Source organism: Perca fluviatilis, chromosome 7 (assembly GCF_010015445.1).
Source record: "Perca fluviatilis chromosome 7, GENO_Pfluv_1.0, whole genome shotgun sequence".
Taxonomy (NCBI): domain Eukaryota; kingdom Metazoa; phylum Chordata; class Actinopteri; order Perciformes; family Percidae; genus Perca; species Perca fluviatilis.
In genome coordinates, this window is record NC_053118.1 from 28,454,833 (window position 1) to 28,482,758 (window position 27,926).

The 27,926-nt window shown below is 39.0% G+C and overlaps 2 protein-coding genes across 2 annotated transcripts in view; both read left to right on the forward strand.

Annotated features, from left to right (window-relative positions):
* The window catches only part of phldb3 (pleckstrin homology-like domain, family B, member 3), a 29,930-nt gene extending 13,682 nt beyond the window's left edge, over positions 1–16,248 (forward strand). Inside the window, exons 6-15 of the mRNA XM_039807064.1 lie at positions 2,909–3,091; positions 6,569–6,679; positions 8,893–8,991; positions 9,399–9,483; positions 10,034–10,187; positions 11,553–11,634; positions 12,039–12,191; positions 12,896–13,118; positions 13,410–13,495; positions 15,441–16,248. Of these exons, the coding sequence (XP_039662998.1) occupies positions 2,909–3,091; positions 6,569–6,679; positions 8,893–8,991; positions 9,399–9,483; positions 10,034–10,187; positions 11,553–11,634; positions 12,039–12,191; positions 12,896–13,118; positions 13,410–13,495; positions 15,441–15,575 (1,311 nt within the window). The 3' untranslated portion in view covers positions 15,576–16,248. The remainder of the gene's footprint in view (positions 1–2,908; positions 3,092–6,568; positions 6,680–8,892; positions 8,992–9,398; positions 9,484–10,033; positions 10,188–11,552; positions 11,635–12,038; positions 12,192–12,895; positions 13,119–13,409; positions 13,496–15,440) is intronic.
* A 1,595-nt stretch (positions 16,249–17,843) lies between these two features.
* LOC120562546 (myelin-associated glycoprotein-like) lies at positions 17,844–27,767 on the forward strand. The gene is made up of 12 exons (XM_039806280.1): positions 17,844–17,974; positions 18,063–18,103; positions 18,853–18,921; positions 19,348–19,713; positions 19,804–20,100; positions 20,961–21,218; positions 21,307–21,567; positions 22,549–22,815; positions 22,917–23,213; positions 23,314–23,404; positions 23,662–23,731; positions 27,098–27,767. Exons 3-12 carry the CDS (start codon positions 18,876–18,878, stop codon positions 27,368–27,370), a joined length of 2,226 nt encoding a protein of 741 aa, XP_039662214.1. The 5' UTR covers positions 17,844–17,974; positions 18,063–18,103; positions 18,853–18,875; the 3' UTR covers positions 27,371–27,767.
* The last annotated feature ends 159 nt before the right edge of the window (positions 27,768–27,926 follow it).

Sequence of the window (27,926 nt, forward strand, 5' to 3'; positions counted from 1 at the left end):
AAAACAGCATGGATGGATTTTTTTCAAAGTTTGTATGTGTGTGGAAGCACCAGAGACACAAAAGAACACCCCAAATCCCAGAAAAAGTGATTTTTTCATAATATGGGCACTTTAATAGGACCAAGTAACATTTCTATATCACTTTTAACCTGGCACAAGTCTGAATTGAATCAATGTAAAGGCTGCAGCAGCACATGGTAGAGAGAGAGAGAGAGAGAGAGAGAGAGAGAGAGAGAGAGAGAGAGATGCATGTCTTGCTGTAAACAGCTTAATCTCTTTCGCACAGATACAATTTTATTCAATTTAACTATGAAACCGTGTTTTGAGGAGATTCTTCTCACATCAGATGAGTCTATTGGCGCTTACCCACTGCTAGTACCAGCTCGGCTCGGCTCGACTCGACTGCCCCGTCCTCCATTTTCCATTGCAGATTTAGTACCGCCTCATGCGTGAGGCGAGCGTGGCTGGTCGTCATAGTGACGCCGCAGGAAACTGCCGCGACTTAACGCGACACACACACAGAACGTCGAAGGTGTGTTGTTTTTGACTCTCAGCATGTGGCTGTTGCCTCAGCCAGAAGACACTTTTTTTTTTCAAAAGACACTGGAGGCAAAAAAAAAAAATACACAGCTGGCTAAACTATTTAAAAATGGGGGGTTTGTTCAGGACACCCCCCGTCTGTCGCTAGCAATGATGACGCAGTGATTAGTGACGATTCTCTCCGACCAATCAGCAGCCTGCAGGTTCTCACGTCACCTTTTGGTATCGGTTCAGCTCACTTGGAACTTTGACGGAGGTGATGCGAAAAAAAGTACCTGTTTGCTATTACCAGGTACTTTTTTTCATAATGGAAAAAACAAAAAAGGCGAATAGAGTCAAGATGAGTCGAGCAGGTACCATGTAATGGAAAAACGCCATATAAAAACAATTTTCGCCCTCGCAGTGCAACCAGGCCAAAAAAAGATTTAAAACTCTGTACAACAGTAATAATCTGCCCAAAATCATACTGCTCTTTCTGTAATCTAAGTCTAAATAAAAGCATTAGGAACACAGACATAAAAGACAACCATGTCTGAATGGCAGAATCCATCACTTAAGCCCTATTCGCACGGGATAAGTATTACCTGGTGACCTCCAGTCATTTGTAATAATCGCGGAGGTTGTCTGTGATCTTAATCCCGTGCGAATCGGTCATGTCTCTAATTTGTAAAGTAATAATTCCCCCGCAAATGACCTACCATATTTCGCCGAAAACGGAGGTCCTGTGATAATATTAGTCCCGTGCGAATCGGCATCTCTGTGATTTGGGGTCTAACTGGTTGCGTTGTCAATTATAAATGAAAAGTTTTGACATCATATCCGGGGGATAATGTCTGTAAATTTGAGTAAAATACAGACTTCAGTTATCCCGTGTGAATGCGCCAGACGAAACACAGACGTGTGGGGGTAATTTATAAACTACAAGAGGTCCCCAGGTAATACTTATCCCGTGCGAATAGGGCTTTAGGGTAGAGGAATTACATGTCTGACATATCATCATTACCTGTACAAAAATGGAAACTAATTATTAAACAATATACCGTAATATATAACACAAACCTAGACTGACAACACTGCTGATCAGCACAACTGTATCCTAGGTCTGTTTCCTAGAACTTCTGGTAACCAAACTAAAAAGGTGATGTTCATTTATTCATCTAAATACATTATCTATTAGATTAGTAGCGATTCAGTTACCAGTCAAAACCAGCACAAAACTGGCCTGTGTCTGTTTACTGCTTTTGAGGGGGTTTAGGTTGTGATTGTTATATTGAAGAAGATCTATCTATCTATCTATCTATCTATCTATCTATCTATCTATCTATCTATCTATCTATCTATCTATCTATCTATCTATCTATCTATCTATCTATCTATCAGTATCTAAACTTGTTGAACGTTTTTATTGAGAAAGAAATGTAATAAATGATGTTGTTGGCAGCAATCCAAAAGAAATCTAAAACTGATACTTGGTGTGCTGACAGTCTGTGTCTCAGATACAGGGTGTGTTAGCATTGATGCTGACTCCTATATAAATGTTGTTTTTGGATTGCACAAAGTGTGATTGTTCAGTACCTGTTCAACCTGATGTGTCAGTGTTTCAGACACACACACACACACAGTACACAGGATGTGTAATTTTCTTTGTGAATGTGACGGAACAAGATGGATTTATTAGGAAAGACTTTTTAGAAACTGGTTTGACACAAATTGCGGCACAGAGAAAACCTCACGCATGCACACAAACACAAACAACTTAAGTACACACTGCATAAGAACCAGAGGGCAGGTATTTCGGTTATGAGACAATGAGGTTGTACGAGTTTTTACTTTCACCCGCGCTTGCGCTTTTATATACTGAACATTTAAACGTTTAAAAATGTTCTTTAGGTCCACCACCGTGCTTATACTGACGAAGTATAGTAAACTTTGATGTTCTCTATCTCTGTACTGATATGCATATTGCTGCACACAAACTCATCTGGTAAAGTAAAACAAAATCTGGGGATTTTCTTTAAATTATTAGCTATCTTAATATGAATATAATATCATTTTTGGAAGGCATTCACTTTGTTGTTACAAAGTGAATGTTGTGGTTTTTGTACTAAATTGCCTACCATTGAAAGAACTTTATTCTTTATAAAATGATTTTCGTAGCTGTAACTGAAGTCTCTCTTAGAGAAAACAATATATTCACAGATTAGTTAGGAAAAAGGTTAAATAACAAAGTAGTAACAAGTGTTGCTTATTCAAATCTCAGCACAGTTTATTACAGTTCGTTTTAATTTGTTATCCAGCATTTAAAAAATGAAAACAAAGGCTGTTACAAACTGGTTATATTAGGCTAAATTCTCTGTCTTGAATGCAGGAGAAAGAAATGATGGAAGCGGCAGTTCGGGCCTTTGAGGACTGGGAGTTTCAGGTTCTGGAGCAAGAGAGCGGCATTGACGAGGAGGACGAGAGCGCGATGGAAGAAGAGAAGGAGGGAGAGAGTGCAGGACACATGGAGAAGGAAATTTCGCGTCAGCAGCACGGGATCAACATTGCGCAGGTAAACAACCGGAGGAACAAGGAGGAATTCTTCTCAGAAATTCACAGCTGCTCCAGACGTGTTATACGGGTTCGCAGCTTATCTGCGTGTCATGTGCTTCATGTCAGTGTTTACCCCCGCCGGCTAACATGGGATAAACCTTCACACAGACTTGTGACGTCAGGCTTGTGCATGGAGCAAGTGGACAAAATAACAGTACACCCCACACTCTAATAGTCCATTCAAGCTCTACATACATCAAGTTTGTAACTTGTTAAAAAGTTGTTCTCATGTCACAGACATGTGTTGTGTTTGTTCTCTTTATTCTCAGAATCCTGACTTTAAACTCAGAACATAAATACATTTTTTTCACATGTGGCCCCAATCTCTTCTGTATACATGCAATGCTATAACATATTTTATTCTGTTTGAATTGTAGTGTAAATTTTTACCTCATCTAAAACTCACTCGTGAAAGTTTTCTTTTTTTTGCGTAATAACTAATAATATTGTAGCATCAATAACCCACAGCCACCCATCTCCTCCCTTTCTGTTATTTGTGATCTAAAGTATATTCACGACTGTGAAAAACCATCAGAGCACATGTCTGAAATGTTTTTTTTCTTTTTCCTTTGTGACTTGTGGAGAAAAAAAAGTACCTTTTCTTGTTGAAAGGTTTTGCACCATCCCCGAGTTGTGAGGTTACTCTTCTTCTTTTCAGAGTTAAAATAAGCCGAGGGCAGACCAAAAAGCGAACTTTAGAGCCACAAATCTGAGCTCGTCCAACAATAATCACAGAGTTGTTGGCATTGATCAACAAAGCTATAAATCTAGATTCTATTTTCGCACTGTAAAAAACAGTGAAAAATATCATTAGTGGCTTATTTGCCCTGAAGGACTCACTTCCACATAAGAGGGCTTTTTTGGAATTACAACACACACACACACACCCACCCACCCACACACACACACACACACAAACACACACACACACACACACACACACACACACACACACACACACACACACACACACACACACACACACACACACACACACACACTACCCTCTCACAGTCCATGGTTGTCATTGCAGGTTAAGACTTGCCCACCTTCCTCTCCCCCACCTCCGTTAAATTGTGACACGAGGATAAACTCTTTACCTCACTCTCACCAGCATCACCCTGACACTGTTACATGACTCTGTACAGCAAGCTTAATTACATCAGAGGCCACCATGAGAGAGAAATCAAAAGAGCAAGACAGAAGGAAAACAGAGCAGCGACCGACGACAGTGGAGACGATGGAAAGATACAACTTTTTTTCTTTGATTTGGAAGATTTTGGAACAAGGCTACATTGTCATGGCTAAAATGATAATCAGGATCAGTTTTGTTCAACACTGAGTTCATGATTTTTTTTATTTATGCAATATATGTACTGCACTTGAGAAATAATTGGCAGAAACTGTCCTGATTATTTACAGCATCATTTCAAATGTTAAAAATGAAAAGACATATTCTTGATACATACAAATAACATACAAAACAATTAAAGATGATAACAACAGAAATTCTATCATATAATGCAACCAAATAAAAAGGATTTATCCAAGGCATTCACCCTAATCTTAAAACCTGTTTTTGGTGAACGCAGCATTTATGAATAAGGTCTGTGATTAGTCAGACAGTTTTGAATAGAGCAGGCTTGATTGGACGCACCAGACCAGGCACTCTAAATGCAGAGAGACAATATAGTACCCAATTATTCAGATTTACTGTGGAAGCCAAGATAATGATTGGCATTGTTAAACAATTCATTGTGCAGCTTTTTGATGAAAAGAGTCAAGAAATAGAACAAACTGAAACTGACAGTAAAACTCGTCAGATTCACATGGTAATTTGAAGAGGCCTGGAACATGTTGGCACTTGTGTGATAAATCCTAAATGTATAACTGTAGTGAGGCGCCAACTGTTTGAGACTTTGGTACCTGGGTGTGTACTTTGTTTAGATAGTGATTTATTGAACATGTTTTTTTTTAAATATCTTATTAAGTGGGTGATTTATTGAACATGTTTTTTAAAATATCTAATTAAGTGACTACGATTTAGAAACGTGTGTAGAGACATTCACATGCTCATCCCAACAGTCTCTGTGTTGTCAGCTTATATATATAAAGCCGCCACAGTCAGATGCTTCTGATTCTGAAATGTTGAGGAAGCGAGAAGATGCACAAGTTGTTTGTTTTGCGGAATATTTCTTTGACGGCATTATCAATCTTTTGCAGTATAAAAAGGACTCTGAGTCTGCAGCCATGGTAACGGCTTGGTAGGGCTGTACGTAAACATGGTGGTGCTTTGAGCTGAATGCTAACATCAGCATACACATATAGTGGCCACTATGCTTCCCATCTTAACTTGCAGTGTTGGCATGCTAATATTTGCTAATTAGCACAAAACACAAAGTACATATGAGGCTGATAGGAATGTTATTAGTTTTCCAGGTATTTGATCATAAATCAAAGTATTGGACAAATAAAAAACTTTGACCTGATGATGGCGCAAGATGAAAAGTCTGAAGATCACCAAAGGTTTTTACGATTCATCCTAGGATGGACATGAATGTTTGTACCAAATTCACACAAACAATGACAGTCAGGGGACCCTGAAAGCCAGATGGATTCATCCTCTGGGGACTATGAGTGTTTGTATAAAATGTAATGGCATGGGTTATTAATGCCAAAAAAAGCTTTATTAGCAAACTTTCTATTGTCATTCTTTCGTGTGATGAGTCCAAAAGTCAGTCAAAATCTCTTGAATCTCATGTATCTAAATTATTTCTGAAGCCTCCACTATTTCCAGGTGTTTCTGATAGCAAGTGAGAGCATGTGTAAAATCTTTTGACATGTGATCTTTGTTTACATTACGAAATGGGAAGTTCCCAAAAGGTAGTTTTTCCATTCACGTGTCAGATTCCACAAAAACACATACATAGATTAGATGGTGAAAATAATATTGAATTGTTCCTCAATTAGCTGGAGTATGTAAGAGGAGGAGTGAGAGAAGAAGAGGGGGATTGTGTGAGAGGGATGGTAGTTGACTCAGCTGCAGTGTGACCAAATGACAGCTCATCTCTATACTGTCTGTCTGTCTGTCTTTCACTGTGTCACATTTTCTGTCCTAAGGTGCTGATTTAATATCAGTCCATCATTTCTTTTGAGTCACACTCAGCCCCACTGTCACCTGTTCCTCTCGTGCCTCTCATTAACTTGCAAAATGGATGTTTGATTTGCATTGTCTCGGGCTGAGCAGATCAGCTCGGCTCGGGGCCCCACATTTGCTCACACTTGATCAACACGATGTATTATACCACAACATAATGAAAAGATTTAGTCAACTCGGGCCAGCCAGATGAAAAGGATACAGCACATGCCATTTCTTTTGAGGAGAAGAAAGCATATGTCCGTCCACGCTGAATGGAATTATGTTGTGAATTTTCAGGATCGAGTCCAGCAGTTGGAGAGACAGCTGAGGGAGATGGAGAGGGAGAAGGAGAGGGAGCTGAACGCCTTGAGGAAAGAGAGGAGAGACCTGGTCCTCACAAGTCAAACTGTAAGAGGAATTTATGATATTGTGGACTATCGCTGTAACTACTGCTGCTTAATAATGAAGAGCGATATTTCATTCTGGTGGTTCATTCATTAGTCTGTCTTTGATATTTGATTGGAAACAGCATTTTAATTTTGATTAAAGAAGGGAACCAGTACATATTACAGAAGATGGCGACTGTGTGAGAAATTGACTCCTATTGTCTCCCTAGTTTGCCCGTTGTTTATTTAAATGTCCAAATTCAAAATATCAAATAATTAGACTTTCAAATGCATTGTGTTCAGAATCACTCTATTTGCTCTATAATACACTATATTTCATTTCTGCCATTTTATTTGAGTGTCTAAAATCTGAGTTTGAAATGTCCACCATATAGTGTCATAAGTGAATGGGCTCGAGGTAGGTTTAGTGTAGTAACTCTAAAGTAAACTAGTTCTGTGTTATATAGAAGTATTGAATGTGTGAAAGAGGGAGTGACATTTTTGACAGAGCTAAACATTTCTAAAGGTGTAAATCATCTTATTGGTTGAGTTAAGAATCCCTTTTTAAGAGTGCACGTTTTCTTTTACCTATGCCCAAGTTATTCTGGTGCAGTTTGGTCACACGATCGGCTAATTAGCTTTCCTATAACCAGCTGTGTTAAAGCTGCAAATATTGCATTGTTAGAACCTCAGGCTGGGTGAAATTGTTCACTGTTCTGTTTTCCATTTCGTAACGTTGTCCAAATGTCTCGTGGGAATTATTAGACCCACTTGAAAATGTTCACTGTTTACAGAATAAGCCTTTTGAGATGTATCCCGTCGTTCTGAATAGGGTCCTGTTTTAAATTTTCACATTGTTTTATAAAAAGTTAGCGTACAATCAATTGCCCCTACGCGAGATATATACGCATTTACTGTGATGCAATGTGCAGACACAATAAAAAAAAAGGGTACATCTGTATGCCTCCTGGATGAGAGGAATGACCAAAATTCTTGAGCATCAGTTGGCAATTAGTGATTAGTTTATTATTGATTTCAGACTCCGCCTCAGGCTGCTAAGCTTTAAAACACAATGTAGCTTTGGACAGCCCACGCTGCCATGTGTTATCTGTGATTATTAGGAATTCTTGCTGCTCCAACGTATGTGATTTACTCAATCCCTAATTAAATTGAGCTGTGACTTTATCACACAGCCAGTGCTTGGCCTTTGATCAGACTCATGAAGGCACCGGTTAAATGAGGAGGAGACAAGATGTGGAAGGGGAAAAAGCAAATCAGATATGGAAAGGGAGAGGGAGACAGGGAGCGAGAGTGATTGAGAGAGAGAGAGGGGAGGGAAGGAAAGGGATAGAGGGAGGAGTAAGCAATGTGAGGGAGGGTGCTGCTTTTGTGAATGTGTGTGGACATGTGAGTGTGTGTGGATGTGTGAGAGGGGAGAGAAGGCAAGCTTGGAGAAGTTCCATATCCTTTCAACAAGCGGTAAGCCAAAAGAAATGCCCTTGAATGAATCTGCGCGTTAAAAATGGTGTTTTTCAGAAAACTGTTTAATTTATCTGCTCTTCTAAAGGAGAAAATGGGAACAGCGGGAGGGAGGGAAGAAGGGAGTGACAGTACAGAGGAGGAGAGAGGGACAAGACAGTGTCAGACAACATGACCAAGTGTGTATGACTAAAATACGACGCGTGTGGGATGGGGTTTACTTCTGGCACGTGTAGTGAACTTTAGCGGTGAGAGCTTGTTGTGTCTGAGAAAAAATTACTTGTGTATTACGTTCTGATTCAATCTCATTGTTGTAACAAGGGATGGAGAACACAGAGGTAGAAGGAAACAATACCCAAGGATCAGTAACTGCTGTTGCAATCTTAACTCTGCACACATTCCCTGTGGGCATGTACTGGTGTAGAGTAATGATTGAGACAGATAAGGGTTAAAGAGTGGACTGCATGTGGCGACTGAATCGCTCATGTGTTGGTGAGTCAAGCAGGAAGGGAGGGCTAGAGGGAAAGATAGAGAGGCAATGATAATTTTTTAACTCATTACGGTGCCTCTTGGAAGAGGAGTTTTCATTCTCAGTCAGATGTGGTATGTCGAACGCAGCAGCATTCATCTGTTACTGTTTGCCGTATTCCCTGCCGCTTCCGTTTATTTAAACTGTCAGCATTTGTGCCTTGCAGCCAGTTCTTCATCACGGATACGTTACTGGATTTCAAAATAAACTTTAATCTGGTCCTACAGGTTCTCAAAGAGAAGAAGCCTCTCAACGATTGGTCGGACATCACCGGCTCGGCCCCCTGCATGATGTCACTCTCCCCTCCCCTTCACAAGCCTCCTCAGGTATACATCATGTCGCCATGGATACAGCATGTGTTCACAACTATCAGTAATTTTCCTTGTGGATTGATCTGCCATTTCTATTTTCTCGATGAAGCTATCGATCCTTCCAAAAAGTCAATTTCCCAGAGACCTTTTTTAAAATGTTTTGTTTAATCAGAACAGTCCAAACCTTCAAGATACTCAGTTTAATGTCACAGAAGGCCAAGCAAATATATAATCACATTTTAGAGGCTGGAAGCTGTGCATTTTTGGTATTGGTGCTTAAAAAAGACTTGATCATGATTAATCAATAATCTAAATAATTGCAGGTTAAATTTCTGACGAAAGACCAGTTGTTTTGTCACCTAATTGCTTCATCTCTGTTTGTCACACCGCTCATGCTTACACTGTTTTCTTTTATTTTGTAGGACCCATGCAAAGAATCTACCAGTTTGCCCAGAAGACGGAGCTCACATCGCAGTCGAGTCAATGACAGGCCGCTGTCAGCACAGGGTGAGCTATTACCAGCCCTCATTTTTCTGTTTTCTATTGTGCGTCTGATTTCTTAAGCTGAGAGCACCATGCTATAGTACAATAAGCACTCTCTCTTTGCGCTCAGGTCCTCATTTTGTCCAATTGTTTGTTCAGTTCCCTCCCTTTTAGTCAAATCAAAGGTGTGTCAGTTGAGTCGGCAGGTTGTTATTACGCTGGCAGAAAGCAGGATTTTCCTGTACTGACAGCCTTTATACTTATTCTCTTCGATAGTATCTATTTTTCACACACCCCCATCTATCTATTTTTCACACACCTACATCTATCTGTCACCAAACATCCCAGCAGCCTGATCTACAAGGTCATGTCAAGTCTTGCCAGGTGTCCTTCTCCTTGCTTTGTCTGTTCCTGAAAGCCGTAACTGTAATTTCTACAGTATATGATTCACTATCTTGATACATGGCCACCACTTGCGCAAATTCTCTCACAAGCCACATCTTACATAAAGCAATGTGCGCTGACTCATGCATGTTGTTCTCGTGTGTCTTTCTCTATCTCCTTCCTTTTTCAGTGTTGGTGAGGACGCTTCCAGACAGCCAGAGCCCAGAGGCTTTCACTTCCCCCCTCCCCTCCCACAGGCTCAGCAACGGGCACAGAAATGGGACCAGCAACGGCGGTGGGCTGCTTACTCCGTGCAACAGTGCAACAAGTTCCCGCGCTGCCAGGTCAGCTACTCCGCTGCTCGTTTGATGAGCATTTCCTTTAAAGAGAGAAATGAAGAGTGGCTTTTTAATGTGCTTTTAGAAGTTGATATACTTCTTTAGCATTTACATGAAACAGTAGGGGCAATTTTATAACCCACACCTTTGCTCACAGGAGGGAGAAATCTGGAGTGTGTGAAGGGTTTTATAAGAACATATTATATAAGGTGCTGTTACCATAAGAGATCATTGCAGTTAATTCAGTATTGGGTCTTGTTTTCATTTGATTTATTGTTCATTTTCATTCTCCTTTCCAAATATTTTTTTTAGTTAAAATAGTTTTTAAAAAACCTCTATGATATGTGACTGGCCCCATGGGATGTCTTTTCAGCAGGATTTACACATTCCCAGATCTTATCTTTGTAAGTAAAATGTTATAATTACACATAAGAATGAGGGGCTAAACTACAGAAACAGACTAACCAGAATAATCCTTTTAGGAATTTTCCAATGTTAAGTGCATGAACGAATTATACTATAGAATATATATCCGCAACTAGCATAAGGCAGTACCAACAGTTAGTAATGTATTGTCTTGTGTTAATAGGGGTAAACGGGTGTTATGCACACCAAGAAATACTGGACATTTGTCAGAAATGAACAGTACATTGCAAACAAAGAACTGTGTCTTCTGTCCCAGGGCTTTACAAACTAAATCTGCCATAAAAAAGGCTTCCTTAAAAAAACACCACTCAAGTTCTATATAATCATCCATCCAGAGGAATGAAAGCAATATAAGTTCAGTGCAAATAAAGTGTAAATAAATATCTTTGCAAAAAACGTAAACAAATAAAACAAGCGATCATACGTAAAGCTGTACATGTCTTGCAACATGAACCAGAACATTGGTTTTTAAGTACTGTATAGGTAGCATTACAGTGTCATGTGATACTGTCAAAATATGTCGAGTTTTTGCAGGATTTTATGATCTTGGACACATGCTTTGGTCTCCTTGGAGCAGTGTTAGTTGTCTCATGTTGCTTTGAAAACTTGCATATCGATAAGCCTGAAAGGGGATTTAACGTAATTCAAACATTTACTTTGTTTTGATAGTTTGCCTACATTGTACTTTGTCTGATTAATAATACTGTGTTTACTGTAATACCAGCTTTATTTGGAATTTTGGACTGATCTCATTGGCATGTTTGCATCTCAGGAGCCGGATGGCACTCCAATTGCATCAATAGGTATAATTGCAGTGCTGCTCCTGGTTTTTGCTTTTTGTTTTTGACGATTTTACACCCTTCTACACATACCAGGGTTGTTTGTAGCTTAGCTTTTAGTGTATTTGGCCGATGAATGAATATATAACTCCTCTTCCCTTCACAGCCCGTCTCTGTTGGATCTCGTGGAGATCGAGAAGAAACTGAGGGAAGCCAAGGCAGAGAGAGAGAGGCTGCTCAGAGAAAGGGTGAGTCACCTGCCGTGGGAAACACTTGCTGACACCTCTAATCTCCCGCGACACACTGCATTAGACACGGCTGTCTGATCCCTGACACCCACTCAGCTCGCACATCGTGGTCCAAGAAAACAGCTAGCAGATGTGTGGATGTTTGTTATGCATGTTTGTAGCATTGGCAAATGCCAAGACTGAAAAATGTGTAGCTATATGATTGTGAGTTTATGTGGAGTTTAAAACCTTAAAGGGGAACGTTCAGTGGTATGTTTCGATGTCAGCTTGCCTTTTTTTGGAAGCTCATATCAAGGAATGCATTGTAAATACAACTCTACAGTATCATCGTTGTCTTTCTAAATTGGAGAATTCACATTATTTTGAAGATGGCTAATAATTTTCAATGAAACGTGTGCACCCAGGAAGAGCGACAGCAGTTGTTGTTGGAGGAGAGAAGGCAGAAAGAGCGAAACTCTCCCAAAACAGAACCTCCGGAGCCTGAGACCCCACAAAGGCCAGAGGCAGAGCCAAATGACCACCAACCAAACACCAGCTCTCCTCCAAACACCCCAGAGGTAAGAATGAAATGACAACCAGAAAGTAGTGTTAAAGGCCCTGAAAAACATATTTTTTCAGTCATCTTCTTACTCTGAGCGATGGCCAGGTAAAAAGGGAAAAGATAATAACTGATTCAGCAGAAGCAGAGTTATGCAAGTAGCCGCTAATGCAGCCTTGAGCCAAGAGCCTCAGGCAGAGATGAGTAGCGAGCAGCAGAGGTCCGTTAAGCTCACTCCTTTTCAACTCCAAATGTTTTTTTTTTCATTTTCAAACTTGTAGTCTTCAAACCCGACCAACGCACACTCGAGTGAAATCACCTAAGGCAATTTATCAGACTTCATGTAGCTCCCTCTGGAGGAACAAGTTAATCAGACACACATTTACGTACAAAAAACAACTTAATTGTGCCGTTCGGACAATTTAGAAATCTGGGTTTAAACCTGCAAACTTCTACTTATAACTTCTTTACATCTGATCCATATTATCTTAATGTATTTATAAAAAAAAACGTCCAATTCTGAATGTTTTATTGTCTGTATTTCTTGTGATTGTACTTTCTGTGTTGTTCTGTATTTGTAATCTGAAAATGAGGGTTGCCCCTCAATGATCTCTCGAGGATAAATAAAGGTTGAACATGTACAAGAAAAGCACAACAAATCTTTTCGGACCAAACAGACATGCCCAGTATCATGATCCTATACAATCAATCATCTAATCACAGAAAGCCCTCCAGCAACGCAGCCTGCCCCTCTTCCTCTCTCCCAACTTTGACCTCCGAGCCCACGTGGAGTCCCTGGGTCACGGCGTGACCAGCTGCACGGACCTGCGTCTGACGCCGCGACGCTGCGCAGGCTTCCTGACCAAACGAGGGGGGAGGGTGAAAACCTGGAAGAAGAGATGGTTCCTGTTTGACATGGACCACAGACGACTGGCCTACTATACAGGTTAGACTGGCTGGGAGAGTGATGTGTGCTGTGTGCATACTGGCTGCTTGTTTGCTTGAATGAAAGCCTTCTGTGTGTCAGACTAGCTCACTAAAAGGAAGTCAAACATGTTGTAAAAGAATATTCATCAATTAACATTATTTCCCAGGCCTTATTCTCCACTTATTCCTCTGTACATTCATTAGTTTTTCCACCAAAAAATGGTTTGCATTAAAGGTGGAGTCCGACATTCTACACGTTTTGTCAAATTCAGCAAATATCTATAATTTTTTTCTTCTCTCTTTGCTGCAGACTGTGATGAGAGGAAGCTAAAGGGAGTCATCTACTTCCAGGCCATAGAAGAAGTTTACCTTGACCATCTACGAACAGCTACTTCTGTGAGTTCTCATACACCAACACCAACTGACTCTAAAGATGCTTACACATATAGCCGACGGCCGACCGTTGACAGAAAAGCCAGTCGAAATGATCAGTCTCCCCGTGTTGGTCCAAAAAGTGCCACAGAACACACCAAAAAGAGGAGACAAGACGAGACGTAATACATCCCTATAACAGCAGGCGGCGCTAATCTGTATTGTTGCCCAAGAAATGAAAACCGCCAGCTGATTGGACGAATGCGTCACATGGGTTTGTTTTCTCCGGAAATTCAAAGCCAGACTGTCATGGCGGCCGTTCAGAATACGATCTCATATTGGAGTAATAATAATAGTTCACTGAAACATGTTTCTGAGAACATTTTAAGCAAGAAATAGGCCATGCAGTTGCTGAATCTGTCTTCATTTCAGCTCAACAAAGGTAAGTTTAAAAGATTTTCGTCAGATTTTGAGAGACTCTAGTCACGCTCATTCCGCTCGTCATTTCCGGGTGAGTCCCGACTGCCCTGCCGCCGACTGAACATGTCAGGTCAGCCAAAATGAACGCCGACAGCCCCATCTATCAAAGCGTCTGTGCCATATCTCTGGTCTTTGAATCTGCAGGGGAACAATTTGATAAATGCAGGAAATGGATTTCTGGAGTCTGATATACTGTATGATGTGCAGGCCAGTTTAGCTGAGTCATAAATCCCCAAGATCTATAAAAAATAGTAATTGATTGGTGCCTTTTTTTGCACAATGTGTTTCAGATTTAACATGCATGGCCATCAGAAGACATATTTTTAAAGATATTGTTATAACTCCGGGCACTTATTCGGTCGAAGTCACCACTTTAATCTTTTTAATGTTATGTTAGTTAAAGCACTGTATCAACTGAAATAGAAGAACCTTGGGATCTCGTGTTATTTGGAAATGTACTGTGTTCACTGTGGTGTATTCACATGACAGTTTGTTTGAGTTTTGTTTTTAATAATTTGAGGTTTCTTCTTCTCCAAATGGGGCGTTAAATTATAGACGTGGCAGATTTGCATGGGAATAAAGACACAGACGATCTCTGCAATTACTGTATTAGAAATCAAAGGCGGGTGTCCGGTAACAGTAGGACTGCTGAGTAAAGCCTTTTTATGCTGCTGGCAAGTCTAAGGTCTTGGGAAAAAAGTGTCACATAACAATTATTGGAAAACCTGACATTTATATTTTCACGTCAATCAACATGAGGAGCTTTTAGAACTGCTTAAGTAAAACAACAACACAATTTGCCTGCAGGACAATTGCAGTTGTGAAAAGTAATTAATAATAATAATAGTACATTAATTTGTATCATGCCTTTCAAGGACCCAAAGTTAGTTCAAAAGTTCAAGGTATCTTACAGGGAAATTGGTTTGCAGACATGATTCATGCAAAAGACAACTACAGGACATAGTTTACAGAGTTGTTCAGTAGGAGGTCAGCATCCAGGTTAAAATACAAGTAAACAATCTCAGCAACCTGTGGAAATGAGAAATCTACAGACAACTAAGAGGTACATTTACTGAAGTGCTGTACTATGGACTAAGTTTGAGGTAATTTTATTGAGTATTTCAATGTTATGCTCTTTTCTACTTCTACTCACCTTTATTTCCACTCTTTTATCAGATGGTTTCATTTAAATAACAGTTTGAGGCTTAAAGAGGTAACATTATCCAATGTTAAAAACAAAGAATTAATTCAAACTAAAGAAACAACAACCTGTTCTTCTGCTTCTGAGAAAAGTCAAGACGGAACTGTGAGAGCAGTGCTAAAAAGCTTCAAATGAACAATTGTAGCAAAAGACTTGTCTTATCTATCTGATCAAAGTTATGTAATTTTTTTATAGCTTTTGGGTTTCACCTGGAAGAATGCAAGGTCCTGTCCTAAAGCCTCTTCATCATGACCTATCACATTATCCCTGTGTGTCCCTTCCTTCCAGTCTCCGCGGCCCAGTCTGACGTTCTGTGTGAAGACATACGACCGTCTCTTCTTTCTGGTGGCTACCAATCCAGTATCAATGCGGATTTGGATGGATGTCATTGTCACGGCAACAGACGAGCACAGCCGTTACTGACCTCTTGCATACGTGACTGTGCAACCCTTGAGTAAAGCTCCTGAGCGGACAATGCAGTCAGTCATTTCCCCCTGTCTGAGGGGCTGGTTTGGCTGTGATCCACCTCAGGGGCTGATTCTGTACCTGGACTCATGAATCTGTGGACAAAGTGCGTGAGATGCAGAGGTGCAGTGGCTCCAGGCGCTCAAACACAGCGGAGGAGACTGTTACTTGATGCTTGAGTGGCGGCGGAGGTTCAGCGCTGAATCAGCTGCAAACCACGAGCAGCCTTACACAGCAGTCTGTTACTGGGAGGTTTCACTCTTTGAGCCTGACCTCCCCCAGCTGGTCAGAGTCCAGCATTACAGGACTGGTACTACACCACAACCCACACTACAAACAGGGGGTGGGCACAATAATAGCAACACCTGCACAATATAATGCAATCCAAAATAACAACCCAGCAATTAATATAACCTGTATACCTTACTGGCTGTTCATGATTTGGGCTGTGATCTTTTTTTTTTGTATTTTGTGTTGGATTGTTTTATATTTGTTTTAGGTGTTTCCACTAATTTGTCCATCTCCTGTATCTTTGTTTTGAAAAATTACATTTTCATGAATTAAGTTATTATTTGGAAATTTTTATGGGTTTGATATGCAAATGAATGAAGGCATAATACACTGTTATGAATGCACTATTAAATGTTTATTCATAAAAAGTTTGCTCTAGTTTGCCTTTTTTTAAACTTAAATCTTTATAAAATAATAATAGCAAAAAAAAGTGATTGGGAAATATACTTACATTTTTTCTATCATTCATGCAGTTATTTTGAGTCTTCTATAATTTCCTTTTTTCCAATTTTCTTCCAGTTGTGCTCACAAACAACAATTAATATTAATTAGATCTGTGTCAAGGGCCCTATTCTTCTTTGTAATTGCTTTTTAATAGTGTTTTAACTAAATATTTTAATACACTTTTTTTAGAGAAATTACAGAATTGACATACAATATATAGGGACCTTAATTCCTACGGGAGTATTTGTTTTGGCACGTTACATACCATTTCCCAAAACACAATTATTAGCTCTATTTACTTATTTCCAAAAAACGTGCACAATCTACAGCAAATTATCAACCTACGATCCAACATACCTGACACGTTTACTTATTTTAAGTAGCTTAACACACTTCCTTGCAGAGCAGTGTGCCCATTGCAACACCAGCTGGTGGAAAAAAGTTTTTATTGACACACAAGAAAGATTTCTTCCTGCCAGAAAGTTGATGTTTGTTGATCTGTTGTTCACTTGAAAGATTGTGTTTTTTTAATATGATAAAACCGACACCAAATGCAATGTCATTTTGTAGTAAGTGTTAATATACTGCACATTTAGCTGCACCCATCGTGCCTGTGGTCTAATTTCCTGCTCTTTAGAGACGCTAACTGAAAAATCTGTCTGAATTAGGCTTTAACCTCAGGCCTTAGACACTTAACTCAAAGTATACAGACCTTTCAACTCCTGTCAGTGCTGTTTGAAAGTCAGCTTACAGTGTTGGAACTATGATTGAAACATGTCCTGCTTGGCGTACTTAAGTGAGTGTGAAAAAAACTCCAACCATAGAAACTTGCATAGCTGTCAAACACCAATCTTTTTTTTTATTATAAGAAGCACCCAGATGATCTTCTTCATAATGTTCATGTTTGCTTACATGTGTCCATTGACCCAACATAGCTCATGAACGTGGTGGTTGAAGAGAGTTCAGAAATCCAGCTTGTTCAAAAACGCTACACAGAATGCCCACTGGCAAATATTCTGGTTAAAGCATTTACATACTATTTATTTTTCAATTGATTTGAATTGAATATTAGTATTGCTTCTATATAGCCTCAACTTGACTGTCTATTTCTTTTTTATTAGATTACTCCTATATGCAAATACCGTAGTCACATGTTTGTGTGTGACTAACATGTTTCCTCCTGCAGTATTAACATTCATTTTGATTCTCAAATAACATATCGTTGTGATTTCCCAAAAAACAAATGTTGTGATGAGACTCTATGAGTGCTGTACTTGTGTGTGGTAACATTTGGCATCTTAGACTGTTTTTTCAAATGGGCAAATCAACAGCTCACTTTTGAAATCACATTAATATTTTGTTATAAAATTCTGATTAGAGAATATTTTACATTTAAACATGTTGTGTGATCCCCTCAGAAAACCACAGAGGAGACTTGCAGTACTGTAGTAACCCTGTTGTGCTGGACGCCACTCCCCAGACAAACCTTTATAGAGCTGAGTGTGCCACCCAGACAGGCCACCAGTCTGACATGATTCAGTTGCTGGATTATAACCACTGTGCCTTGAATGCTGGTTAAACCTTTATTTGCTTCTTTATCAATTTCTAAAACATTTAATCAGGTAACAGTATTGTTTATACATTATCAAAATATCAAAAATCAATTAAGGACTTGTGTATTTAAATCTCAAATATGTTCTATTTTCTCAGAACAAAAGGACATTGTATGCTGAAAATTGTTGGCTCTTAAGGTAAGACTGAATTTCTAGAAAACTCAACTGATTGCAGGCTGTAAAATGTGTGACTTATCTTGTTAGTTCATGCAGTAGTTTGGCAGAGAAATAAATTCTTATTTTTCTTGACACAGACTCACTTAAGTACATCCACTTAGAAGTTTACAAATACTGGTACATTAGTTAAGTCTTTATCATTTGCATCACTGTATTTCACTTGCTTACTTCTACTCTGGTCTATTATAGTTACGTTATTCTTCATCTCTGCTACATTGGTCTGACAGTTGTAGCTGTTTGTTACTTCCCAGAATACTTTTTTTTTGCTAAACATATGCAAAATATTTCATATGGTTATTCATAGTTTACAGAATCAGCGGCTAATGTCTTCATGTTTGCTTCCTTATTTTTCAAATTATCAGTAGAGAGAAAAAAAGCACATTACTTCCATCTACAGTAATATAATACTGCACTACATGTAATGCAATAATGAATAATGTTACAAGAACAACCATCGTTTTACTCCAAAGCATTTAACTAGAATACATGTCTGAATGCTGAATAACAACAATAAGTTGTACAATCTTTTACTTTGTGTCGAATCGACTAAATATAATTTCCTTTAAAAAAACTTGATTTATCCTCCTATGTTTTCATAACAGTTAACCAGGTAATAAAACCAATAGAGTGTGTGTGTGTGTGTGTGTGTGTGTGTGTGTGTGTGTGTGTGTGTGTGTGTGTGTGTGTGTCTGTGTGTCTGTCCTCTGTAGGATCAACAACCTCACAGAAAAGAATGACAGGGGCTGTAAAGGTTTTCTTCATATGCTGTCTACTTCAAGGTAGGCAATTCCACATTTGAATGCTTTTTGGATGTTTTACAAATGTTAACCATTACTCACAAATATTGCAAAATGAACTTTTAGTGGTTGTCTGCTGTTATTTTTGTATGATTTAGTTTCCCCTTTAAGATTAGATAGAACTTGCTTAATCACGAAGGAAATTCCTGTGCCAGAGATTGCTCAAATATTACAACAACATAAGAATAAAAGTAATAGAGTGATACATGTAAAGTGTAAAAGGTGCCTAACAGAATAGCAAAAAGGTAAGATACATTTAGAATAAACTTAAAATAAGTAAACTGAAGTGATATCGGCAATGATACTGAAAAGTAAAAAAGTAATATAATGATATTTTACTTCTTGTTGGAGTCATTCTTTCTGTGTTAATCTTGGCTGATATATATTTTGTTGATATTGTTTCACCAGGTAGCTTATGCCAACAGTGGGCAGCCTTGATGCCTCAGACAGTCGAGGGACTAAGTGGATCCTGTGTGATGGTCCCCTGCACGTTCAGCTTGCTCTCCGCCTGGGATAACCACCTGGATGATTCATGTAAAGCCATTTGGAAGAGAGGCTGGAGTCGAACGCAGGTGTTTGATTCCAGCCTCACTGGGGAACATGCAAGCTCAAACATCCTGCAAGGAAACCTAACGGGGATCCTGCGTGAGAAGGACTGCACCATCATTTTCAACAACCTGCCATCGGACCATTACGACAGCTATTACTTCAGACTGCAGTGTGACAATGATCTGAAGTTCAACTTTCCAACGGGCGTCCTTATCACCACTCGAAGTTTGTGTTATGTCCTGTTACTCTTAAACATGTAATACCACATCTTTTTGTTGCCTCTCTTGCTATTTTCTCGTTGTTTGTACTCCTCAGATTCCCTGCACAAACCCACCATAACTCCATCCAGGCTGGAGGTAGAAGAAGGGACTCCAGTGAGGTTGAACTGCACGGCAGTAGCTCCCTGTCCCATTCTCCCTCCAGCACTGACTTGGAAACCTAGTATTGGTGACATTGAGGAAAACATAGAAACTAAATTCATGACCTCTGTGTTAAACTTCACCGCTTCTTACCTCCACAACGGACAGAAGTTCTCGTGCGCCGCTCTCTACAACCGTCAAGCTGGCAACAGTGACCTTCTGTATGAAAAAAGTTTGACCCTCCGTGTTCTTTGTGAGTACGTTTGGGGCTATTTCTATGTTTTGTTGTTGGGCAGTGTTTCAGATCACAACATATCATGTCATCTCATTTTATATAATGTGATGTTGCAACATGTTGTGAAGAAATTTTTGTGGATGTCTATCCTCCTTCAGGATACCTTCTGCCATTATCAGAAAGACAACTATCCCTCTAGGGAATCTCTGCAGAGTATTTGGATCAAAATGTATTTATTAATAACTTAACAACTGCATACTTGATTGCTTATTAAAAAGTAGTTGACAAGCAAACCCATTATTAATCACTCACTAACATTTATAACCGTAAACTTGCTGAAAGTTGTTCTTAGTAAGGCTTACTACTGATTTATGAAGCCTTAAATACTTTATTAGCATTCATTTCCCAATCACTTTGTAACTATAAATCATGCATTATTACAAAGTGGTTAGCATGTTCCTTAATAGGTTGTGTTGTTATATTGACATGGCATGTCTTAAAGGGAGAAACATTGCAGAGTTGGATGAGAAGATCAATCTCATATTTGTCCATCAGATATAAAGCTACAACCAGTAACCAATTAGCTTAGCAAAGCATAGCTTAGCATAAAGACCGGAAGCAGGGGTAGGTGTTTTTTTTTTTTTGGACAGAGCCAGGCTAGCTGTTTCTCTTTTTACAGTGTTTATGCTATATGATGCTAGCTCTATCTTCAAATTTAGCATGAAGATATAAATTTAATATGAAGCTACAGCCAGCAGGTGGTTAGCTTAGCATAGCACAAAGACTGACAACCTGGGGGAAAAGCTAGCTTGGTTCTGTAGCAAGATCTGCCTACCAGCACCTCTAAACCTCACTAGATTTTCAAAATTCTCTTCCAGACCCTCCAAATAACACATCAGTCAGCTATTCTGGTCCTGTAAAAGAGGGTGGCTGGGTGACTCTGACCTGCAACGCCAATGCAAATCCAGCTGTGGACAGCTACACCTGGTACAAAGTGGATGGAGATCAGGTGACAGCAGTGGGTTCGAAAAACCGACTTTCGACTACGGTCTCAGAAGTGGACAGCAGATTTTACTGCAAAGTCAGTAACGGATATGGAACCCAGAACTCATCCATCACTCAGATAGACGTACAATGTAAGTCTGAGTGAAACAGACACCCAGATGACAAATATTTACTAGCGACATGGACTCAAACAAACCATACTTGTGTATTTTTTTCCAGTTCCTCCCAAGGAAACCACAGTAATCATCGACCCTAATGATCCAATACTGGAGGGCAGCTCTGTTTCTCTGCTCTGTAAGAGCCGTGCCAACCCACCTGTGACCAACTACACCTGGTACAAAGACGACAAAGAGGTTATGGAGCCTGGATCGAGCTTGGTTATGATCGGTGTAGACCCAAGCCACAGCGGTGACTACCACTGTTCAGCAAAAAGTGAGCTGGGAGAGGACGTTTCAGCGCAGATTCAGCTGGACATTCAGTGTAAGTTTTCCACAGTAAAGACTCTGATTTACACTGACAACAAACAACCCAACTGTATGTTTCCAGTGTGTATGCTGAATATGGCTTTACTGTATATCCAGCTGTGGTCACCCAAACAGGATCTGAAGCCAAGACTCAGTCACAGGGCAACACCACATTGGCTGGACTGTGCACAGTAACGCATTGTCGTGTTGCGTGACAACCTCAAAATCCTTTCTATGTCAGTGGTCCGTCATGACTGATCTCTGTTGTACGTTCACATGTGTGCCAGTGTGTTAATTATTCTGTAGATGTTTTGTTTGGTTTCTGTCTTTATTAAGACTTTTCCAGTCACAGAAAGTGATGAGGTTGTCTCAGTTTACTGAAAAGGCATCTCAAAAGTTTAACTTATATAGACCATGAAAGTAATTATAATCCTTCACAGTATCTACTGTATGCACAAACCTGTAGTTTTCTCTGCATACTTGCTGATTTACATACCTTATTTCTTTCCTCCTTTAAACTGTAATGTACTGTAGCCTCCATAAATCATTCACCACTAGTATATTTAATTATATGACATGATATTCATCAGCAAAAACAGTTGTTACGGAATTATAGCTGTTTTTAAATTTTCATTATTTCTGAGTACTTTGGGGCCTTCTTATCCGTCTTGGCTTATAAGTTATTTTGTGACCTTAGAATAGAAATTGAGAAAATCTCATGTGCTGTAAAAAAAAAAAAGTGACTATTTGTCATTATCTCAGGATGAAAATCTAAGGCATATTCTCATCCAACCCTCTTTTTTTGTAATGTATCACAATGTGTGACTGACACCAACTTAAAGTACCAAATCAAACCGTGAAGTTAAAAAATCTCTACAGCCAGAAAAAACCTGCCCTGAATCAACCTAAAAATCATTCGTTGGGAAATTCATTGTGCATTCCCAACATATAAGCAATAACCTTGGACCACGACTAACAGAAACACTATATCTTTCAGATCCCCCTCAGAACACAACAGTGTCAGTTGACCCTTCTGGTCCGGTGCTGGATGGCAGCTCTGTCACTCTGACCTGCTCAAGCATCGCCAATCCAGCCGCAATAAACATCACCTGGATCAGAGTGGCTGGAGGACAAAAGGAGGTGATGGGCTCTGAGAAAGACTTCACCTTCAATGTGACCAAACTCTCAGAGGATCAGTATTACTGTGAAGCTCTGAATGTCCACGGAGCTGAATACTCAGAGCCTGCCAGTATTGATGTCACATGTGAGATTTAGTTATCTTTTTTATATTAATTGTAAGCCTTTATTTTTCCCAACAAGTTTGATCAAGCACGTACAAATATTCAATTACCTTCTCTGTCTCAGTTGCTCCAGAGATCCTTCCTTCTTCCCGCTGCGTCAAGATTTTATCCCTGATCCGATGTTCCTGCGACAGCCAGGGGAACCCGCGTCCCTCCCTGGTTTGGGAATTGGCCGGGGAGCCTGTCAATCACTCTGCTGCCATCCCGATCAGGGAAGTTCCCCTGGGGAGCGTGAGCATGAGGAGCCTCATCACCCTGTACCATTTGGATGATGACATGCCCTCTGTAGTCTGCCTCAGCATCAACTCGCTGGGCTCTGATAGTTTTGCATTCAACGTGTCCTCAAGTGAAACTCAGCTAGGTAGAGGAATCTGCAGAATGCCTTTTTATTTGGCTTTTCTTTTGCATAATCTGCCTCTCTCTGGTTTTACTGACTGATATGGTTTGTGGGGACTTTTCAGGCCTCCACACTTTTTCTCTTTTGATTGGCTCTGCAGTAGGCGCACTGGGGATGCTGCTGGTATGTGTCCCGCTGCTGCTTTTGTTTTGCAGGTGAGAAACATGAAAACACAGCTGAAATGACAGCAGCTAACACACAGTACTGTTGACAGGACTTTTTGGGAACTGGTTTCAAAGCAAGACAGAAACACATTCTGAGGTTGTTGTCTAAGGTGTGACTTCGATGGTGACAAGACTGCCAGTCAGTTTCAGTGGGCAACCATGGCTGCCCCAGAACATTGCTAAATATGACCATGAAAAAATAATTAATCACTGTACATATAACAATTGCTTTTCTGTGTTGGTTATAGGAAAAGGAAAGGCAGTCTTACACCCAACAAGGGATTGGTGGACTCTTCTGACTTTTTAGCTACTAATGGGGTGAGTTTATGTCCGTGCACACATCTATGCATGCATGTAGGGGAAAATTTACAGAATAAAAACAAGAACCTTCAAACATCCTACAAGCAAGCATTAAATTTAAAGTACAAGTCAAACATTTCAGGAAAAGAAAGAAAGAAGTTTAAAAAAAAATGTATAGTATAGTAAAATGTAAAAAAAATTACATAGTATAATATGTCTTAAAAATGTCAAAAAGTCATAATATAGTATGTCATAAAAATGTCAGTCATAGTATAGTATGTCATAAAAATGTCAAAAAGTCATAATATAGTATATCATAAAAATGTCAGTCATAATATAATATGTCATAAAAAAGTCAAAAATGTCATACTATAGTATGCCTTAAAAATGTCAAACAATTGTCATAGTATGTCATAAGAATGTTAAAAAAAACATAATATAGTCTAGATATAAAAATTCTTGAAACTTTCGTAGCGTACACTACTGGTCAAAAGTTTTAGAACACCCCAATTTTTCCAGTTTTTTATTGAAATTCATGCAGTTCAATGTCTTATTGTACTCTGAAATGAAAGAATAGAACAAATGAACAATTTAAGTTAAAAAAGAAATAATGGAATTCATTTATAAACCAAAATGTATTCAAAATTGTTGACTCATCAAAGTAGCCCCCTTTGGCAGATTTAACAGCTGAACACACTCGTGGCATTCTTTCTACAATGGAAATCAAATATTCTTCAGAAAGTTCTTCCCAACTCGGTTGCAGAAGTTCCCATAAATGTGTGGCACTTGTAGGTTTCTTTGCTTTCACTTTTCTGTCCAGTTCATCCCAAACCAGCTCAATGGGGTTTAAGTCTGGTGACTGTGCTGGCCACTCCATGTTTTTAAGCTTACCATCTTGTTCTTTTTTGCTAAGGTAGTTCTGGCATAGCTTGGACTTATGTTTTGGGTCATTATCTTGCAACTAGGCGCATACCAGAGGGTACTGCAAGGCGCTGTAAAATGCTGTGGTAGCCGTTTTGGTTCAGGGTGCCTTTCACTCTGTACAAATCACCGACCCTGGATCCAGAAAAACAGCCCCAGACCATCATGCTTCCTCCTCCATGTTTGACAGTTGATGTCACACACTGAGGAACCATCCTTTCGCTTACTCGACGCCATACAAAAATCCTGCGTGATGAACCGAAGATTTCAAATTTTGATTCATCAATCCATAACACCTTCTTCCAGTCTTCAGTAGTCCATTGACGATGTTTCTTGGCCCAGGAAAGCCTCTTTTTCTGACGTCTTAGCAATGGCTTTTTTACTACAACTCGACATATAAAACCTGCAGCTCGAAGTCTTCTCTTTACAGTTGAAACTGAGACTTGCTTATTACGACCACTATTAAGCTGTGCCTGAAGCTGTTGTCCTGTGAGCCGCCTACCACGCTAGCTGTTGACTCTCAGAAACTTGTCTTCTGATTCTGTTGTGGCTTTGGGTCTGCCAGACCTCTTCCTGTCACAGTTTCCCCCAGTTTCTAAGTGCCTTTTGATGGTGAATAATACTGTACTCACTGATACCTTGACTTTCTTCGCAATTTTTCTGTAGGAAAGACCAACATTCTTAAGTGTTATGATGGTCTGTCTCTCTTCCATTGTTAATTGCCTTTTTATAGCAACACACTACTTTCTGCAGTACAATACTGTTCATATAATGCTCACGAGGGTACGGTACCACAGTGTGTTCCAACAATACTTTTATACAAACAGAGGGGGTTGTAAGTAATCCAGACAAGTTGGAACACCTGTGGGAATTGGTAGCACCAACTTTCAAAGCTTGATCAACCTCCATTGCTGCAGAACAGCTTTACATTGTTTACCCATTTCTTGTTCCCTGAAAAAGGCCTTTTTGTAAAATTCTGAAATGTACATTATTTTTCAGTGTTGGGTAACCTTACTTTTTTTTTTTAACCTCAGGCAGTTCACCACTTACATTTGTACCATTTCAATTCATTGGACTTAAACTGCAAAAATGTCAATAAAAAAAAAAGAATTGGGGTGTTCTAAAACTTTTGACCAGTAGTGTATGTTGAAAAAAGTTTTTAAAAAAGTCATAGTATAGTATGTTGAAAAAAAGTAATAAAAAAGTCATAGTATGTCGAAAAAGTAAAAAAAAAGTAGGTGGAAAAAAATTTAAAAAAGTCATAGTCAATATAGTTTGTCGGGAAAATAAAGTAAAAACGTCATCGTATAGTATGTCGAAAGAAAAGTAATATTATGTGGAAAAAAAGGTTAAAAAAGTCATAGTATAGTATGTTGAAATAAAATGTCGAAAAAAAAGTCATAGCATAGTATGTCGACAAAAGTAAAAAAGTCATAGAATAGTATGTTGAAAAAAGTTTTTAAAAAGTCAAAACAGTAAAAAAAAGTTTAAAAAAAAGTTCTAGTATATTATGTTGAAAGAAAAGTCATAGTATAGTATGTCGAAAAAAATCTGTATAGTATGTTGAAAAGTTTAAAAAAGTGATAGTATTTTGTTGAAGTTACAGTTAAAGTCACAGTATAGTATGTCGAAAAAAGTTTAAAAAAAAGTTATAGTACATTTGGTAAAAAATCAGTTATATGTATGTCGAAAGAAATGTCATAGTATGTTGAAATAAATTAATAAAAAAGTCATAGTATAGTATGTCAAAAAAGTAATAAAAAAAGTCTGTATAGTATGTCAAAAAAGTAAAAAAAAAATGTATAGTATAGTATGTAGAAACAAAATTGAGGAAAAAAGTCATACTATAGTATTTCATAAAAATATCGAAAAAAAAGTGATAGTATAGTATGTCATAAAGTTATACTGCTCCGAATAAGTGACAAAATAACGGCAACATGTTCCTATTTACATGTTGTGATTTGTGGAGTGACAGCGTGTACAAAAAACAACGTAACATGAGACACAGCCATCTTCTAACCGTATACAAACCGTGAACTATATTCTCAGGCGGAAGAATATATTACTTGGGCGGAGTGATATGCTCGCAGCAAGCCTGTCTGAGAATATAGTTCCCGGTTTGTTTACAGATAGAAGATGGCTGTGTCTCATGTTACGTTTATTTATTACAACATGTAAATAGGAACATGATAGCGCATTTTGTCACTTTATCCTATTCGAGCAGTTGGATTGCTGGAACCATTCACCTGCATGTTCTGTGCTGGGCTAAGCTAATGCTGGAGCCGCCAGACAGCTTTACAGCACGCACGGAGATGAGAAGGGTATGTATCGACTTGTCTAACTCTGGGGGTTACGGTGAATAAGCTAAAGTCCCAATAAGTCGGCGTGTTCCTTTAATGTGTAATCTGTGTAAAATGTGTATCTCTTCTCTATGACTAAAGCAAATCTTTTGTTTTCCTGTAGACTCACTCTTCCAAAGTGGATGTGATTTACGCCAATAAAACCATTATGGAAGAGGAAGGAGAAGTTAAGGAAGACTCTCTTAACTACGCCAATGTGGACTTTGCTAAACTCCAGGCCAAATCAGAGGGTACGCTTGTTGAAGGGGAGATCAGAGGCCTGGACTCCAAGACGACTGAGTATACTGAGATCTGTCTGCACTCCAGAGAAGGCAATGGAGAGGACGTGAAGGAAGAAGAGACAGTTGCTGACACTCATGGTCTCATAGGACAATGAAAAGTTTATGGCTCAACTTTGGAGGAAATTAAACAGGATTCTGGGCTTCAAACGGCTACAGGACTTTACCATATCCAACTTCAGTTTTCCACACTCAGCTGAGCTAAAAAAATTCTGCAGCACATTTGTCAATGTAACATGTTCTTGTGTGTCTTTACTGAAAAGTGCATATAAAAAAAAATTACAATAAAAATGATTTTGAATACATATACTAGGTACTTCACCACAATAGACCATAACAGTAAACATTCCCTTTAAACTGATGAACTTTTTTATAGATGAATGCTGTCGCACTTACATTTAATATTTCAATGCAACGTTTGTCTTACACTTTTGTTAATTTTATTGTTTGAAACCTTTGTTCATAGGGAAATAAACAGTTACAGTTTGTCACACATTTTTATTGATCATTTTGTATTTGTTTTTTTGTTAAAATGCATACATATGTTTGTGATTGTTAAGAAAACAAAACAAAGAGACATTCTTATCATCCTATACAAGAATTGAAATCAACGCATGTTATGAAATTAAGCATTGTGCATATGGCACATTGTAC